This window comes from Calliphora vicina, chromosome 5, assembly GCF_958450345.1.
Source record: "Calliphora vicina chromosome 5, idCalVici1.1, whole genome shotgun sequence".
Classification (NCBI taxonomy): domain Eukaryota; kingdom Metazoa; phylum Arthropoda; class Insecta; order Diptera; family Calliphoridae; genus Calliphora; species Calliphora vicina.
The window spans coordinates 67,425,145-67,445,138 of NC_088784.1; the positions used below are offsets into that span (position 1 = coordinate 67,425,145).

At 29.9% G+C, this 19,994-nt stretch overlaps 1 protein-coding gene across 2 annotated transcripts in view; it reads left to right on the forward strand.

Annotated features, from left to right (window-relative positions):
• Rcd6 (Reduction in Cnn dots 6) overlaps positions 1-18,923 on the forward strand; it is a 33,725-nt gene extending 14,802 nt beyond the window's left edge. The window contains exons 2-6 of one of the 2 annotated variants that reach the window (XM_065511330.1): positions 11,130-11,259; positions 12,323-12,562; positions 12,627-12,727; positions 17,124-17,437; positions 17,919-18,923. In XM_065511330.1, the coding sequence (XP_065367402.1) occupies positions 11,197-11,259; positions 12,323-12,562; positions 12,627-12,727; positions 17,124-17,437; positions 17,919-18,664 (1,464 nt within the window). In that variant the 5' untranslated portion in view covers positions 11,130-11,196 and the 3' untranslated portion in view covers positions 18,665-18,923. Of the gene's footprint in view, positions 1-10,300; positions 11,260-12,322; positions 12,563-12,626; positions 12,728-17,123; positions 17,438-17,918 lie in introns of those variants that run through there. The other variant, XM_065511329.1, reaches the window with a different exon arrangement.
• The last annotated feature ends 1,071 nt before the right edge of the window (positions 18,924-19,994 follow it).

Here is a 19,994-nt window from a genome sequence, read left to right on the forward strand (position 1 = left end):
ATAATTTACAAATTCCAAATAATGAATCAGCTAATAGTCCCAACAATTCAGCAAATGAACAGCTCACTGTACAGCCTGATAATTTAACAGGAAATACACAGATTCCTACCAAATCTTCAACAAATGTTCAGCAAACTATTGATCGTCAACAGATGTTTATAAGAAGCCGATCTGAAAAACGCCAACAACAATTTACTCCTAGACGTTCAGAAAGAATAAGAAAAAAATCTCGAGTAGAACTAAATAGGAGTGAGGGAATGTTATAAATATATCTACTTGTTTTAAAAACAAATAATACTAATTGTAATTTCTCTTTGAAACAATTGTCTGTCATATTTTAAATAAAATTATTCTTTGAAAATTATTCATTCAATAAAGATTTAATATTGTTTTATATAAAAAGTTAAAATTTGTTATTTTTAACAGGCTTAAACGAAAGGAGCTTGCTGGCTGAAATACTATGTGTTGATAAGGTTTGTTTGGTATTGAAAATGGGAAATATAAATATCTTGATTATGCGGCAATCCTGATGATATTTTGCACAAATTTGTTCTAAGTACTCTGAAATTATACTGTAAAGTATGGCGAAAATCGGGCAACATTTGTCCCTAGTCCCCATACAAGGTCTACCTCAGAAAATGACTTGAACAATCATAATTGTCTTATAATAATTAATATCGTGATGAAATTGAACTTAAACAAGTTTTATATGAACCTAAATCTTACTACCAATTTCTGTGAGGATCGGACCACAATTGACCCTAACCCCTATATCAGACAAATACTTTATTGTCACATATTGATGGTAAAAATGATTCGGAATAGCCAATAATAACACTCTCACTTGTTAAATATGAATTTTCTCAAACAATTTTAAAATCTTTAAATATCGGCGCCTTATGAATTCCCTTGTAGTTTTTTACATATTAAAATGTAAATATTTACATCTGTCTATGCGTTATTACGTGTAATGTATTGTAATTATAAAAATATTTTTATTTGAAATGAAAACAATTTCAAATTGTAAAGACATGCAATAAACAACCAAAATGATTTTTTTCACAAATCAGCAATAGAGTTTTAAATGAAGATCATAAATCATGGATCTATTAGTGAAAACAATAGATATATGTGAAGTTTACATTACTTTACATTTAAAATTATATGTTTATAATTTGTAGGAAGTATATTAATTGCAGTTTAAACGCCACCATTGTAATTTCTCTGTTAAATAAATATTTAATCGAATGATTGATGGTTTGATTGATTTAAACTCTTTATAAGATTATTGCATTAATATTTTCATCATTAAGGTGTTTAATTAATAGTCACAAATTATTCATAATGACAGTTAGTATTAAGTTCTTTATTATTATAATCATAATTATTATGATTGTTATGATTTCCTATTCATCTTCATCTTTAGGAGTGTTTTTCTATTTTCATAATTTAATATTTAACATTGTTGATGCAACCTACACAAAAATATCAAGTTTATTAATAAATTACAAAATATCTTCCTACAAAACTACAAATATTTAAATACTTGCGATTAATATTTCTCTTTAAAACTTTATTTTAGTTCTTTAACATACTTAAGTATGTGTGTTATTTCAATGGAGGTTTTATAATTAAATTTGCATATTTTTTTATTCTTGCATATATGCAGCTATGACAAGTATCTTTTGTTATTAACAAAGATTCGAAAGAATTAATTCTTAATTCCATTTGCGAAATCAAATTAAATTTTAACACTTAAGCATTCTGTTAATTAATTCATTATAAATTAATTCATAGGCTTAATTTTTTTGTACTTCAAATATATTGAATTCATTCCTTTGAAAATTCATTCTTTATAGAATTAATTCCTTATTGAATCATTCAAAGTTTTTTGAATTCAAATCTATTACAAAATAGCTTTAAAAATGAATGATTCAATTCATTCATTACATTTTACATACATTTTTCTTCAATCCAAAATCTATTACAAAGTGGCTTAAGTCAATTTTTTTCATTTCATTTAGTAAATGAAAAATATATATTTTAATTCAATTGATTTGAATTAACAAACATTTAATCGTTCAAAGGTTGAATGAATTCTGTTATGAATAAATTCCATTATGTTTTAATTCAACGATATATGCATTATATTTAAATAAAAAGCTTTAAATGAAGCTAAGGAATTATATGTTGAGAATGGATTTATGGAATGAGTGGCTGACATTATAGTGGGTCTTTGTAATGCAGATAGAAGTCAATTGGGTACTTTATACATAGAGTGTAGTCCCTATAAACTTTTATTATGTCCTGTATTTTAGAAAATAGTTATTTTACCTACCAGAAGTAATCTATTGGAAAGTCAATTGTCACTAAGTGTCCCTTGCAATCTCAAATGTATTATGTTTAATTTTTTTTATTTGCATTCTATTTTAGGGATTTAGTATCATACAATACGAGAAATAAAATAATAAAATCGTGAGAAAAACACAAAATTATTTGTTTTTCACACATTTCACATTCTATTTGAATAACAGATATTTTAATTTAATGAAAATCGAAATGAGTTTTTAATAAAATGCGAATTTTGATTAACCAACCTACAGATTTAGCTAACATCTCCATATAATTTTTTGAATAAAATCCAATTATGCGACCCAAAAAAAAAATCTAAAAAAACGCTCAAAAATCTCTAGGAATATAAGCATTCATATTACGCTTTAAGAGTTGCAAAAATCCAAAAAATACATGTGGTGAAATTAGAGTTTTTCAGATAATTCCGGGAATTCCGCAAAATTTGCAATCCCGGGAAATTATGCAATAATTCCCGGGAATTATTTTCCTTCGTTTGTGTTGTTTTTTGAACTTGACTTTCTCTACAAGATGCTTAACGATCCAAAACAAATGCAATAGATTCATACAACAAAAAGGATTTAACCCAAATAGACCAATTACAAGTTCATTATTCAAATTATTCCAAAAACTCGAGAATGTTCAGGGCTGCCTCAGAATTGTATTCCGATCGAAGGAAACTGGAATTATTATTTTAGTATTTAGCTTTTTCACAAAGAGTAAAATAATTTTAATATTATTGTTTAATATTATTGGGTTTTCTTCAAGTTTTAATTAACATCTTTACTTAATTTTTGATTTAATAAGCAAAACATTGCCAATTCAAAATTTAAAAAAAATAGAATATTTTTATGCGAATTAACAGATTTAATTGAAATCTAACGAAAGTAGAACAAAATCTAATGAAAATTGAAGCCATTCCAATACAAATGACATATGATGACAGGTTTGTATATAACCAAAATTAGAAATCGAGTCAGTTTATCTCTTTATATTAAATTTTTATTGGTTTTTTTATTTTTATCCAATTACAATTCAAAACCAAAGACATTTTTTAGATTTTTAATGAAGTCTACATTCTAAAAATAATTTGTTCTTGGCGGGAATTCCCGGGATAACGGAATCTCTCCAAATTAATCCCGATTACCGGGGAAATGAAAAAGTGCGGGAAAATAAAAACTCTAGGTGGAACTCTCTAACACATGAAAAGAAAATTTTGCAGTTTCTTAAACAAATTTGTCATAAAAATAAAATTATGTGATTGAAAACTAATGTAATTTGTTACAGTTTGAAGTATCAATATAATAATGTCAGACCACTGAGAATGGGATACAATCATCAGAAACTTTTATAGAATTACCGTACAGGTATTAGTGCGTTTTCAATAATTTCGAAAACAACTAATAAAATAGGGAAAAACCTAAGCAAATAGTTTCCAAGTGTATTAATACCTATAATACATTAACAATAATTACCTTGACATTATCTAATTAATGAACACTTTAAAATAAAATCCCCCATATAAAGATTTCTTCTAACAAACCTCAAATAAATAAAACGATTATATCACCTACAACTTCTTTTAAACAAATTAGGTTTTTAGAAAATCAAAGGTGCGTACCCGTATGTTCATAAATATGTAGGTATGTGGATGATCATTATTATAATTATAAACAATTATATAATTGATTAATAATTTGCAATATTTAATAAACCGGCTATACTTGGCATAAATGACAAAATACTAACAAATTAAACACACAAACAAACGCATGGACATTAATAAAAAATCAATTATGGATTCATGCCATAGACGTTCAACGACCATTTCTACGGGTACAACCTACCGGATACATGCACCTATAAGAAACAAAAAAAAAGAGAAGTAAATATCAAATATAGAATAAATAAATGCTTATTCTTAAACATATACATTCTCATGCAATATATGTACACATACATAAATACGTAAATGTATTTATGAATATATTTGGGTATTGAACTCTAATTTATGTACATAAGTACATAACAGCAAACACAAAAATTATAAAAAAAACTATAAAATAACCGTTGTTCGCATTTAAATGATTATTATTTTTATTATTCAAATAAAAAAGAAAGAAGAAAATATTCTATAAATAACTCTGTACAACTCCAAAAAAAACTACAAGGTCCGACCAATAAATTTTGATAGAGGAGACAAAAAAAAAGACACGTGTATCGGCGTTTTGAAAGTTTACATCTGAATTTCATTTTAGGGTGGGTTAAAGCTTCCCAACTCTGGCACATTCTTATTGTTAATCAAAACCATGTGATCCTTACATTTTAGGTATAAAATGTGTTCATGAAATTTATGTATAATATTACGGAGAACATTTTTGTAGAATATGATAACCCTCTAAATACTCAAGGCATGGGTCTTTTTGTCCTTCTTTTAAAAAAGAGCAAAAACACCATTAAAACAGGGATTTAAGGGGTTAAAATGTTCCGCAAAAATATTATCCGTGAAATTTGACTATAAGTTCCTGAATACAACAGAAATAAGACACAACAAAAGCGAGCTTAGGGTTAATTTCTCATTTATTAAGAATTTTATTTTAAAGTACAGTTTTAATGGTGTTTTTGCTCTATTTTAAAAGGACAAAAAGGACCCATGCCTTGAGGATTTAGTGGGTTAAAATATTCTACAAAAATGTTCTCCGTAACATTTTACATAAATTTGCTGAACACATTTTATACCTAAAATATAAGGATCACATGGTTTCTTATGCCGATTAACAATAAGCCCCATTTTTTCAAGATCTAGTTATCGTTTTTCGTAACGATAAACCTCCAATTAACATTTTTTTTTGTATGAGAACTGTCAGTTTATCGTCACGATAAAAAATAACCAGATATTGAGAAAATGGGGGTAAGAATGTGCCAGAGTTGGGAAACTTTTACCCCCCCTCAAATGAAATTTAAATGTAAACTTTCAAAACGCCGATACACGTGCCTTTTTTTGTCTCCTCTATCAAAATATATTGGTCGGACCTTGTAATTTTGGAAAAAAAGTTGAATTTGTTGTATAGTGTAATGGTAAAACAAAAACGTTACAAACGAACGATAATCATTAATTCAATTCAATTGCTACCTGCATAGCCAATTACTTTATTCCACACGTAAAACTCAAATCATATAATTAAAGTTTTTATTTAAAAACACAATCAATCTAAATCTTCTATACCAAAATACGAATGTTATGCATTTGTATCGCTCAAAAATAATAGCGGAAATCACTCTTCGTTGCAAACTATCCTGCACACCTTGCACATATTGCAAATCTAGGATAAGTGCTTTATTTTGTTGTTGTGGTATCTTTTGGATGTACCACGTTGCGATCACTTGACTGACTCGAATTTATATATTTCTGTCATTTGACACATATGTACTCTTTGTAGTACAGAGAGAAGACAATATGTTACTTTATACATCCCAGGTAATCTAGCGTGAAGACAATTGTCACTTATATGTCTCTAAGTAATCTAGAGTGTGGTCACTTTAAACGTTTTGTGAGTAATTCGTACAAACTGGTTTTATGCAATTTGTGTTGATATAATTCTCATAGTAAGGTAACTGACGCTATGTAACCAGTATGTGAATACAATGCGTTGACTACTTTGGACCAGCTACCAGACAGTCTTATTGTAATCAAAAAGGGTCAATTGTTCGCCTGGTTAGGGCATGCACGTGTTAAAATAAATAGTCCTACGTAACTAGTTATGTAACTAGTTGTCACCCTAAATGATTAGAACTGCTGGGTATTAATTGTTAGAATTGTGATGGTCTTATACTTAGTGAGTGATATGGTGACTAGATATTGGATCCTACACTAGTGCAAAGAATTTTGTTCTAGTCATTTTTAAAATTTCTGATTGTCAGAAATATGAAATCAAATTTATGAAATCCTTAAAGACTCCTCTGCGCAAAGGCAAACATTTTATCTGTCAGTGCAGAAATATTCTCTAAAGTATGAAGTTCTTCAATGACAATACTTTGTATTGAAATATAATTATTTATGAATATTTTCCATATTATCTAAGGTAGGGTGTATATCAAAATTGTCCTATATTGGCAATATTTTATTTAATATTTTCTATTGCAATTTAATCAATTCTTTCTAATGAAAATCTAATACATACATACACACAATAAAACGCTATGTATTTATTATACATATTTATCAGTTTCCACTAACTACCTTCTGGTAATGTTTTATTTTAATTTATAAAATACAGCAAAATGGGAAAGGAAAGTTTTAACAAAAAAATAACGAAACAAATCGCTGTAGTTGTTTACCGTCTTTTGTTTAATCCAAATGCCAATTGGACGGAGAAGGAAATACAAAAATAAAGAACAGTTACTAACGAACTGTCTTAAATGTTGCTGTTATTGCTTTATTGTTTTGTTTTGATTTGATTTGTTTTGTTTTGACCAAAGCAAAAACAAAAAAGACCTATTGATGTTTTTGTTTATACATCATATTCACACAAACAAAAACAACTGTTGAAAATGCATGTTAGCATAAACTGCATGAACCGGTATTTGAATGTGCAAGTGAATAAATAATTTAATTTAATTATTAAAAACCAAGAGCTTTTTTTAGGAAAATTGTTTAATTAAAGTTAAGTAGAGTATATTTCCGAATATTTGTGAATGAATTTGCTCGATTGTATTGAACATGTTTTAACGGGCGGGCATTGCTCAAATGAAATAAGTCAACAAATTATTTGTAAATTGACCAACAATTTGTGTTACTATTTTAGTTAAACTTGATTTCCTTTGTCAATAAATTGTGCGATAATTAAATACAATAGGCACTTTATAGTGTGTGACAAAAACAAAAATAATAGAAACAAACATGTAACGACATATAATAACAATTTGATTAACACAGTTTCAAGTATGTAATATTGAATTATCTAATTATGTCGTTAAAATGTAATAGTTTAATGTTAAATAGCGTCATTCTCCTGTTTCGCACAGAATTCTGAAGTGTTATTACTATTTAAACAAAATATATTTGTGATGGCCAGGACTATTAAAAGTATTTTATGCTCTTATATCATTAAATTAAAATAAGCTCCTAACATTTCAAAATATGCTAAGTGTGCCCAAATAAATCTTTATGACCGTAAGGTTAAGTTAACTAAAAATCTTATATTATAGTTGTAATTCTATTTTAAAGATTATTTACAATAATAAATACATATTTCCAAAAACTTAACTTTCTTGGTAATACAATGGAAACTTTTCCAAATATTCAATTAATAAGTCACAATCCAATAAGATATTTGTATTTTTTTAGTATTTTATTAATTAACACTATACAACAAAATTTTTTCCAAAATTACAAGGTCCGACCAATCAATTTTGATAGAGGAGACAATAAAAAAGACACGTGTATCGGCGTTTTGAAAGTTTACATCTGAATTTCATTTGAGGGGGGGGGGGGTTAAAGTTTCCCAACTGTGGCACATTCTTATTGTTAATCAAAACCATGTTATCCTTACATTTTAGGTATAAAATGTGTTCATGAAATTTATGTATAATATTACGGAGAACATTTTTGTTGAATATGTTAACCCTCTAAATCCTCAAGGATTGGGTCTTTTTTGTCCTTATTTTAAAAAAGAGCAAAAAACACCATTAAAACAGGGATTTAAGGTGTTAAAATGTTCCGCAAAAATATTCAACCAGAAATCAGAAATAAGACATAACAAAAGAAAGCTTAAGGTTAATATCGCATTTATTAAGATTTTATTTTAAAGTACCCCAAAACTTTAGCATGAAAAAAAAGTTCAAATTTAACTAATATCTCTATTATTTTACCTTCGATAGCAAATATGGATAGGAAGCATTCATTAATTACATTTTTTAGCTCTAGGCAATTCCACTTCATTATGATACAATGTCCAGCATATGTCACCATTTGTCATTTGTATCGGAATGGCTTCAATTTCCATTATATTTTGTTCTACCTTCGTTATATTTCAATTAATTCTGTTATTTCGCAAAAAATAAATACATATATTATTATACCCTTCACCATGAGTGGCAAGGGTATATATAAGTTTTTCATTCCGTTTGTAATTTCTACATTTTTCATTTGCGACCCCACAAAGTATATATATTCTGAATCGTTATAGATAGAGTGTGTTGAAATCAACTTTCTGAAGCCCCCAAATAACTTACATACACGAATGATACATCAATATCTCCGAAATTCTTCCGGCTCGGTTGCTATTTAAAATCGAGAAAATCGGTCCACAAATGGCTGAGATATATATCAGGACAACCTCGATTTTTGACCCATATCTGGATTACTAAATCATTAATATAGACAATATGGATATCTAATGATAGATATTTCAAAGACCTGTGCAACGTATATAAAACCATAGTATGTTGGACCTACAATGGGTCAAAATAGGAAAAAATATTTTTTAACCCGAATTTTTTTTTTACCAAAATTTGTTTTCACTAAAATTAAAAAAAAAAATTTTAAAACTATAAAAAAAAATTTTTTTAAAATTAAAAAAAAAAATTATTAACTTTAAAAAAAAATTTTAAATTAAAAAAAAAAATTTAAATACAACTGGAAAAAAAATTAAATTTTGTTTACCTAAAAATATTTAAAATTTTTATTTTAAAGTATATTTTGGTGAAGGGTATATAAAATTCCGAATATAGCTCTCTTACTTGTTTTTTTTATTTTAATTATACCCGTCACCTTCTTGAGAAGGGTATATATATATAAGTTTGTCATTCCGTTTGAAATCTCCACAATATAATTGTCCGCCCTACAAAGTATATATATTCTGGATCCTTATAGATAGCGGAGTCGATTAAGCCATGTCCGTCTGTTTGTTGAAATCAACTTTCCGAATCCCATGCTCTTTAAAATCGAGAAAATCGGTCCACAAATGGCTGAGATATAAGGAAAAAACCAGGACAACCTCGATTTTTGACCTATATCTGGATTACTAAGTCATTAATATAGACAATATGGATATCTAACGATAGATATTTCAAAGACCTTTGTAACGACCTACATATATAAGACCGTAGTAAGTTGGACAATGGGTCAAAATCGAAAAAATATTTTTTAACCCGAATTTTTTTTTCACCAAAAGTTTTTTTTCGCTTAATATTAAAAAAATTAAAATAATTTGGTGAAGGGTATATAAGTTTCGGCACAGCCGAAAATAGCTCTTTTACTTGTTTTGAATTGGCAATGTTTTGCTAATTAAATCAAAAATTAAGTAAAGATGTTAATTAAAACTTGAAGAAAACTCAATGGTTTCATTCCAAAAAATTTCGTTTTACTCTTTGTGAAAAAGCAAAATACTAAAATAATTTCACTTTCGATCTAAATAGAATTTGTGACAGATCTGAAGATTCACGAGTTTTTGGAATAATTTGAATAATGAACTTGTTATTGTATATTTGGGTTAAATCTTTTTTGTTGTAAGAATCTTCTGCATTTGTTTTGGAGCTTTAATCATGTTTTAAAGAAAGTTAAAAAAAACATCACATAAAACTAAGGAAAATAATTTACGGAAATTCCCGCATAATTTCCTGGGATTTCGGTATTGAAAATTTTGAGGAATTTCCCGTCCCGGGAATTCCGATGAAAAGCTCTAGTCACAATATATCGACATGCTCTCCTTAAAATGTAAATATTTGTATATAATAGGCTATCTATCTAATGTACACTATAGATATTAGAAAATTAAACTGGTGAAGGGTATAAAAAGCAATTTAATAATCTTATATTCTTAATTACTATAAAATTCACGATATGAAATTTTTTACATACATACAGACACCACTGCATATTTGTTTGAAAAAAAAACAATTTTAACTAAATTAAATTTTCTGTTCTAATAATTTTTTTGGCTATTAAAACCACCAACAACCACATTTGAAGTATAAATTTAAGAATAACTGCACAGAAATAAATAAAAATGGGTAATGGTGTTACATTTCTTAAAAGAAATCACAAAAAAGTCATATTAAACAGCAATATCAACTTGTTTTTTTCTTCTTACTTTTACAGCTTTTTTTTTTTGTTCAATAATAAACTAAATTTCATGGCTGCTATACAAAATGCTTTAGCTTAAAACCTAATCAGCTTAAGTAAAAAAATAAAACAAAACAAACATCATCATCACAATCATCATAGTTAGCAGCTAAAATAACAAAGTTAAAAACTAAACACACTAAACTACTACAATTCAAAATAGAAACTAAAAGCAGCAAAAGAAATAATAAAAAATAAATAATTAAACAATAAAGTTGACTAAATTCGAAAATTAAAAAAATAAAATAAAAATGAATAAAACATGATGAAAAATGTTGTTGCGACGACGGCTACGCAAAATTCATAAAGAACACACTTTAACGATTAAAAATAAAATAAAAATATATAAACTCAACTAAAACTAGAATTAGATTTTAGAAAATGACAAACAATTGATGCTCTAAAAAATTTCAAAACAAGAAATTCACATTTTTTTTAAAAAAAAAAAAAATTTTTGTTGCTACTGCCAAACAAACACATTCTACATACTACATTCGATTCCAAAAGCACCAAAAAAAGAAAAAAATCAAAATAAAAAACATTCCACAAATATCAACACAACAACTGCTAAATAATCGTAAAAATAATTTCATTTTTCTTTTTCAACACACTCCAACAACATAAAATAATTTACAATGAATTGTGAAAAATCTAGTGAAACTTTCAAAAGTGGCGGCAGTGGTGCTGACGGCGGCTTTAAGAATTTTTGGAATGACCACATTATGGAGCGTTTCATAAAAGCGAATCTTTTCATTATTTGCTGCGTTGCTGCTGGCTTACTTTTGGTAAGTACATACATATATTTTAAGTACATAAGCATTTACTTAATATAAACTAAAAATAAATATTTAATAAAAACAAAAATACTGTACAAAATTACATGTCTAGAAATAAATAGGACTTAATGTATCAAAACTAGCAGTTTTATTAAGAGAAACAAAATGCTCTGATTACAATAATACCTTTCACTTCTACTATTATGCTGTAGACCACCATCGTTTGACAATATCAGCATATATGAGGGCGGGTCAATAAGTCAGTGAATTTTTGAATTTCTTGCGTCTTAACTGAAAGAGCCAGACTTCACCCGTCAGCAGGCAGCAATTTGCGACTGTTAAAAGGGTAAAAATAAAAAAATGGCGAATATTATGCCAACTTATTGGGCCGAATTAATGAGGATTTGAAAAAACGACTGCATTTGGCCAAGATAAAGTTCTTTTTGACCAGGACAATGCAAAGATGCACACATCCTTGCTCCCTCATCCCAATTCTACGGATTAAGCGGTGAGTGTCTATGTCTTGTTTCCAAAACTGAAGAAATGGCTCTACGAAAAGAGATTTAACTCCAATGATGAAATCATCTCACAAACAAATAACAATTTTGATGACCTCGACAAATCTTATAAATTTATCTTAGAAGTTATACAAAAATTGCAGAAACGTTAAACAAAGTATATAGAGTTCAAATAAGACTATGCTGAATAATAAAATGATTTTTTTTATCAAAAAAGCTGTGTTTCATTAAAAAAGTCACAGACTTATTAACCCGCCTTCGTATGTTTATTTGTCTTTTGTTTCTTCTTGTGTTGAACTTCAATATCACATCCAGACGAAGTTCTTACTCAATTTTCTTTTCATTATCTTTCATTCCCCAGTATAGTTAGTATTTTTTTCTAGTTTCGCTTATCATTAAAAAATAACTTTTCCAATACTTAGATATTAACTTGTTTATTAGCAAATACTTACCACTTCATGTCAATAATACAGACAATTAAATATGTATGAGTTTTTGTGCAATAATTGCCAATGAATCATTGTTTTGTAAACAATTTCTTTTCCTACTTTTAGATTGTCTATTTGGGTGCATTTTCATGTGAAGTATCATGGATATTGGAAGCAAAAGGTGATTTACCCTATTCGGCCTACATATTGTGCACCCAATACTTTGTGGTATTTGTGGCCACAACAATATTAATACATGGTTTGGTAACGGGTTTGTCATGGGGTCTATTTGCCTGGTCGGTGGTTATTGGTATTCTCTCAATACCAGAATTGATATTTGTCATGATAATGACTACACAACACTGGGTAAGTTGGTTTTAATGTTTTTTTTGTTATATATTTTATTAATTTTATTTCTTGTCTCATTTAGGGCCTACAATCCGTTCATGGTTTAACTGAATTAATAGCGTATTTGGTGCGTTTGGTTATAAATTGTTTAGCTTTGATTTGCGTGATACCAACTGGCCTAAGGTATGTGAACAATATAAAAAAAATATTTTAGCTAAACACACAATGTAAATGTAGCATAACTTTTTCATTAATTTTTTTGTTTGTTTTATAATTATGTGTGTTAAAAATAGAAAATAAAACATATTACAAAACTTGCTAATGGATGTTGCTTTGAAGATGTTTAAAGCTAAAAACTGTTATAACTTCTTTTCACTTTCGTTTGTTTTATTTATTTTTTTTGCTTAAGGCAGTTAACTGCCAATAAGTTTCAAGAAATATTAATAAGCGAGAATAGTATCCACTTACAACTTAGCATTTTTTAAAATTAAAATACTAATTAGTTTTTAAACAAGTTAATACATATTTCTTGTCTGCTAAGTTCCGATTATTATTATTATTATTCAACATTAGAATACCGAATTGAACAATCTCCCAGAGCTGTAAATGAATCATTAATTTTTTTAAATAATTCGCGAATCATTCACACAAAAAAATTAATTGAATTAAATTTGAATCAATTCAAATGAATTTGGTAAAAATGAATTGTAATTCGTTTCCAATTCAAATGAATTTGTAAATTTCGTTTCTAATTCAAATGAATTTGTCAAAGTGAATTGCAATTCATTACCAATTCATTTGAATTGGATTGATTCTGAATTAATTCAAATAAATTAGAAAAAAGAATTAGCAATGCATTTGAATTGACGAAAAAAATATTTAACAATTTCTATAACTTAGATGCAACTGTCAAAACATCATCTCTTCTTTGTCCACCAATTAAGTAGCTGTGGTTAAAAGCTTTGAACCCAAATTTTGATATTGGCCCTGAATTGATTCAAATTTTATTCAATTCTTTTTTGTTGTGAAATGAATTAATTCAAAATATGTATAGCTACATAATTCGTAAGGAATAAAAATCAAAAAACAGTGATTCATTCAAAAATTAATACAATTGATGCAAATTCCTCCGCGCAAATTTTTGCTCTACAGAAAATATGCTCAAAATGCGCGTCTTTAGGTGCGTTGAACCACTAGAAGGAGTGAAAATTTTCAAAAAAAGGACGCCATTATTTTTATTTGCGCAAAAACCTTTAGAAAAATGATGATACCCGCAAATCAATTTTTTAAAATTAACTCTATTATACATATTTGTTCTTAAAGTTATCGCTTTTTTTACAGGGCCGGTCAATAAGATAAAAAATCATTTTATTTTTGAACTTAGTCTCCACTTCAAATCTTTTTATTCCATACAAAAATTAAGATTTGTCTAGGTCATCAAAATATGTATTTGTTAGTGAGATAATTTCATCGTTGATGTCACATCTCTTGACGTTAAATCCCTTTCTTCAGGTTTGAAAAGTCACTTGAGGCTAAATAAGGAGAATAGAGTGGATGAGGGAGCAATTCATAGCCTAATTTATGGATGTTTGCCATGGAAACTGAACCTGAGTGCACGCTTGCATTTTCCTGGTGAAAAATAACGTTTTTCTTGGCCAAATGCGGTCGTTTTTCCCAAAATCCTATTAAATCGTCCAATAGGTTGGCAGCCATTGATTGTTTTACCTTCTTGAAGGTACTCAATGAGATATATTGCGAGTACATTCTAAAAAATGGTTGCCATGAAAAACCTACCTTGGCCTACTTTGACGCCAATTTACCTCGAGACCCACTGTTTTGATTGCTCTTTGGTCTCTGGTGTGTTGTGGTGGATCCACGTTTCGTCCACGGTTGGAAAAGGTCGCAGAAACTCGTCTTTATTGCAATTGAACAACGCCTAACATTGTGAGCAAACGCGGCACCCATCTTGCGGAAAGCTTTCTCATACCCAAGTGATCATTCAGAATTGAAACTACTGAGAAATGTGAGATGCCTAGAATCCTAGCTTCCAGAATCTCTCGCACTTTCAATCTCCGATCGGCTAACACCATATCGTGAACTTTTTCATTTGTTTCGGATGTAGAGACCTCAACTGGGTGTCCAGAACGTTCTTCATCCTCCGTGCTTGTACGAAATTCAGTAAATTACTTTGTTATCACTGAAATTGATGGTGCACAGTTCCCATAGTATTTATCAAGCATTGCTTTGGTTTGAATGTTACATAGTTTTTTTCCGCAAAAAATAATGCTTAATGAGGTCACGAAATTCACTTCGTGACCTCGGTAGTCTGCTATCAATGTTTGTCAAACACAAATTAAATGACGCAGCTTGTTCAAATTTTGACAGGAGTCAAGTGTCAGATGCCTGTTGAGAGGAGCGATGTTGCCATTTTAGTTGGTAAATTCAAAAAGTTATGAACTTATTGACTTGCAAAAATACACTAACAAATCGATGCCAAAATTCTTCAAATTATGTGAAACAGATAAATAACTAACTCTTATGAATCTAAGAAGCACAGACAAAAAGTTGATATTGCATAGTTTTGGTTGCCCTGGTGATAACTAAGTGAAATAAATAGGAATTTTTTTACATTCCCACTTGCTTTATTTCAAAGTTTCTTTCATTAAAATCTGACCATATTTGAACAAGTTACAAGATGTACAAAGTTTTCCTAAACAGATACGGTCAACTTTGACCCCATGTATCTCACCTTGTGCTCTAATTTTCATAAAAAGCTTATGTCTTCCTCTACAATTCGTTCACACATCATTTTGCAATCGGAACTGTAGTTTAGAAGATTCAGATTTATTAACACTTGTTTTACGATCATCCACTGCTGGTTTGTTTCTTAAGTCTTTTTATTTTAGATTTGTAAATGGAAAATGTTTGTGTCTTTAGTCTTTTGTTTTCGCATACGCAACCACAACATGTTTGTTTCACAAGTCTTTCATAATTATATCCACAATAAATGAAGTTGCTGTCTGAAGTCTTTCAAGGTGTTAATCCAACACAAGAAGTTTGTGTCTTAAATCGTTTGTTTTTTTAAGCATAAACATAGTTTGTTTCTTAAGTCATTTGTTTTATAAACAGTGGAGCAACTCAAACTTCGTACAAAACTACGTGATTTACACGATGATTTTTCAGTCATGAATTGCATTGAATTTGCATTTACTACACCCCTACCTCCCTCTTGACAACAAACTCTTAAAGTTATGACTTAAAGTCATAAAAAAGGCATAAGAGAATCTCGTAAAACAAAAATTGTAAAACCTTCATTGAAATTAAATTTTAATTCATTAATTTAATTGATAAGCTAGATTTGGCAGGGCATTTATATAACAGATACTTTGGGGACGCGTCTAAATGAGTTTAACATAGAGTTAACAGGTTCCGTTAACAAAAAAAATAATTCGGAATTTTACTATATGAATTTCATTCTAAGCAAATGAAAGCATTTTGTTTAAGTTATACGAGCGCGGGTCCATAAGTCCATGACTTTTTGAATGTAACATACAGATTTTTAGATAAAAAAATCATTTTAAGTTTTCAAGATTGTCTCCTATGGGCTCTATAGACTTTGTCTAACGTTTCTCTAACTTTTTTTATCCCTTCCAAAAAATAAGATTTGTCGATAACTTTAAAATAGGTATTTGTTTGTGAGATGATTTCTCTTTCTCTTAAGCCATTTCTTCAGGTTTGGAAACAAGAAATAGTCAATCGGGGCTACATAGGACGGATGAGGGAGCTATTCGTATTTTAATTCAATTATTTTTGCCATGGAAACACATGTGAAAAACATCCCAAACAAAACGGTGACATGACATTATTGGCTGACAAACCCACCTTGGACTTCTTTGACACTGATTCAACCTGAGAAACCCACTGTTTTGACTGCTGTTGAAGTTGATAATGCGGAAATCTTACTCATAAACGAATCTTACTCAAACCCAAGTGATCATTAAAAATTAAAACCGCTGAGCCTTGTAGATGCCTATGGCTTCCACAATCTCTCGCACTTTCAATCTCCGATCGGCCAATTGTTTCGGGTGTAGAGACCTCAACTGGGCTACCAGAACGTCGCACAGTGGTATAGAAAATAAATCTGTAACTTCTAAAAACTTTGTCCGATTTGAATGAAATTTTACATGCGCTAAGAAGAAGTATTTTTGAGTTTCAGTTTTGAATGTTGACCTCATGGGCTCACTAGGTGTGCGGCCATAGGTCCCCAAAGTAGGATTTCTGGGGTATTCCCAATTTTTAAAATTATCCTATTTCTTCGTCTGTGTTCCGATTTCAAAAAATTACATATCGTTACCTTAATATAGAAAGGCCCTAACTCTCTTTTTTGTAAGCCCATTCAAAATCATTCTATCAAAATTTATATCTTACTTAGAGTGTAACAAAAAAACTCGATTTTTCATAATTTATTAAACTAAACTAGATTTTTGGTAATTATTCGAACTTTATATATATAATTTGAAAGTAAATTTTAATTAGGCTTAAGATAGTTTTTTATTATAATTTATTTCTGTTCCTTTAGATGGCGCCGTGAATCCCAGGTCCTCACACAGCTACAAGATTTAGCCACACGCTTGCAGTTGCAAACACCACCACCCAGCGTTCCCATTACCAAGGCCGATTCTCGACGTTCCAGTAAGCGTTTACAAAATCAACAAACTGCCTTTGAAAATGCAGGATTTCAAATAACCGAACAACCAACTAAGGTCAGCATTAACGGTTCACAACCGCAAGGTCTTAATGCATTCGGTTCGCAAAATGAATTCAACGCCAGTATGTTTGCGTTGCCATTTTTGCAACAATATGCGGCTCAAGGAAACAATGGAAATAGAACAGGTGAGCTAATATATAATGATCTATATTCAAACATAATAAAATCTTAAAATAATACTACGATACGCAAAGTTTTTTGAGGGAACAGTTTTAACAGGATGCCTGGACATTTTAGAATAAAATTTATGTTTTTGTATTCTATTATGTGTCGATTATGGATGGCAACCGAACTTCAGTTGCGTTGCCAGAGGGCAACCACAAATTTCTGTTTGCCAGTTGGCAACAGAAAATGATGCTGCCAGTTGCCATCTGTAATACCGTTTAGGCAACTGACAACGCAACTAGAGTTCGGTTGCCATCCATAATCGACCCATTAATTATATTCTCCTCTAAAATTTCATACTCTGTGTTTTTTCTTTATACAAGTTTCGGGCGATATTCAGCCGGACTCTACTGATCAATTGTCACTACCCGAAATTCTCAAACAAATATCTTCAATAATAAATACTCTCATGTTTACTAACATTCTTCCTTTCACTTTTAGGCAACAATCGTGCTCAATCCCTTATGGATCTCAGGTGCACTTTACCCGGCCTTTACAATCCCCGTTATGTGCTAGAAAACAGCGATGAGAAGAATGGAAAATATTTCAATATAACCATAGATGATTTAAAAAATAATCTACAGGATACCCAGAAACAACAGCCACCTTCTCTAATTGGCTCCAGCTCAAACGATCCCATCTATTGTTCCATCGAACCGAAACAACCTTCTCCACCACAGCAGAGAGGTCAGCAGCCTCAGCAGCGTGAACCCATGGCATTGCCACCTCATGTACAGCAGGGCAAACAAGCGCCACCTACAAAATTGGCTCGTAATTGTATATCGTTGGAAAATCTCGATGGCATTAGTAAAGTACAAAATGATTTGGCTGCCTATGGCAACAATCTGTTGCAGAACTACAATCAACAACAGCAATACTATCTGGCCATGTTGGGCTATATGCAGCAACATCAACAGCAGCGTCCCCATCCACAGCTACCCTACAATAGTAATTTGAATTTATACCGTAGACCAGGCAGTCAAACGAGTCTCAATCCCTCAGTATTCACAGCAGCGGCTGGGGCTCCCTTGGCTCCACAATTCCAAAGGCGTAATTCACAACAGTTGCAATATTATGGAGGTTTTGGTTATGCCAATTACACAAATCCTTACGTAACTGCCAACAGTAAATTGTCATTGGGCAATGAATCCGATGATTATCGCAAATATCGTGATGTGGCTTTATGAGATGAGATGATAATGTATGATTAATTAATAACAACGTATGTTAATTATGTTACCGCAAAATGAAAATAATAAATTTAAGGTGCTACCATAAAGAGAGTGTAATATCAAGTCATTATTATTTTATACATACACATGTATGCTCGTTTACATTTAAACCTTTATATTATTTTTTTTATTGTTTAAAATCGTTTTTATTTATATTTATGTACTCGTAATTGTGTTTAAAATTTTATTACACAGTACAACATTTTTCAGTTCATTGCTTTGGGACTCAATTCTGACAATTGCACGTGAAAGTAGCCCCAAAAATAAGAACTTCTGCATCATTAGCTTTGTCAAGTTGGCTGCCGTAATAATTTAATGACCATACGAATTTTTTTTCCTCAAGGTGGATTTTTATCACTTTTTCTATATTTTAGCACGGTTATATCTCGTATACCGTACGGAATATCTCTTTTGTGGCTGAAGCAAAGTTGTAGATATTGAATAGTAGAAAAAAAGTACGGAACATACCTACCCGAAAAAGGTGCACCCAGTGCCTTAAAAATCGCAAAAATTCCCATTTTTTAAATTTTTTTAACCAATTTTTCATCTTTTTTGCTCAATAACTGGATTACAAATCCAATTATGGACCGATCACCATGAAATTAGATCGTGTGATTTGTGTCTATATGAATGTTATTTATCATTACTTTTGTATGTATACCATCATTTTTAACAGATTTATTCACTTTAAAGTGATTTTCGGAAGCGGGTCTTATATGGGAGCTATGACTAATTATGGACCGATCATAAAAAAATTTGGTACATATAATTTGTTCGGACCAAGGACGAAGCCTGTTGAAATTGGCTGAAATCGGTTCATTAGTTCACCTTGCCCCCATACAAATGCGCTCCCGAAATTGGACTTTATCGGTCATAAATGTTTAATTTATATATGTATCTACACTAATTTCGCTCAAAATAAGTTTTATATATATAAAATTCATGTCAAAAAATTTTATTATGATCGGTCCATAATTATTCATAGCTCTCATATAAGACCCGCTTCCGAAAATCACTTTAAAGTGAATAAATCTTATAAAAATGATGGTATACATACAAAATTCATGATAAATAACTTTCACATAGACACAAATCACACGACCTAATTTCATGGTGATCGGTCCATAATTGGATTTGTAATCCAGTTATTGAGCAAAAAAGGTGAAAAATTGGTTAAAAAAGGGCATTTTTGCGATTTTTAAGGCACTGGGTGCACCTTTTTCGGGTAGGTATGTTCCGTACTTTTTTTCTACTGTTCAATATCTACAACTTTGCTTCAGCCACA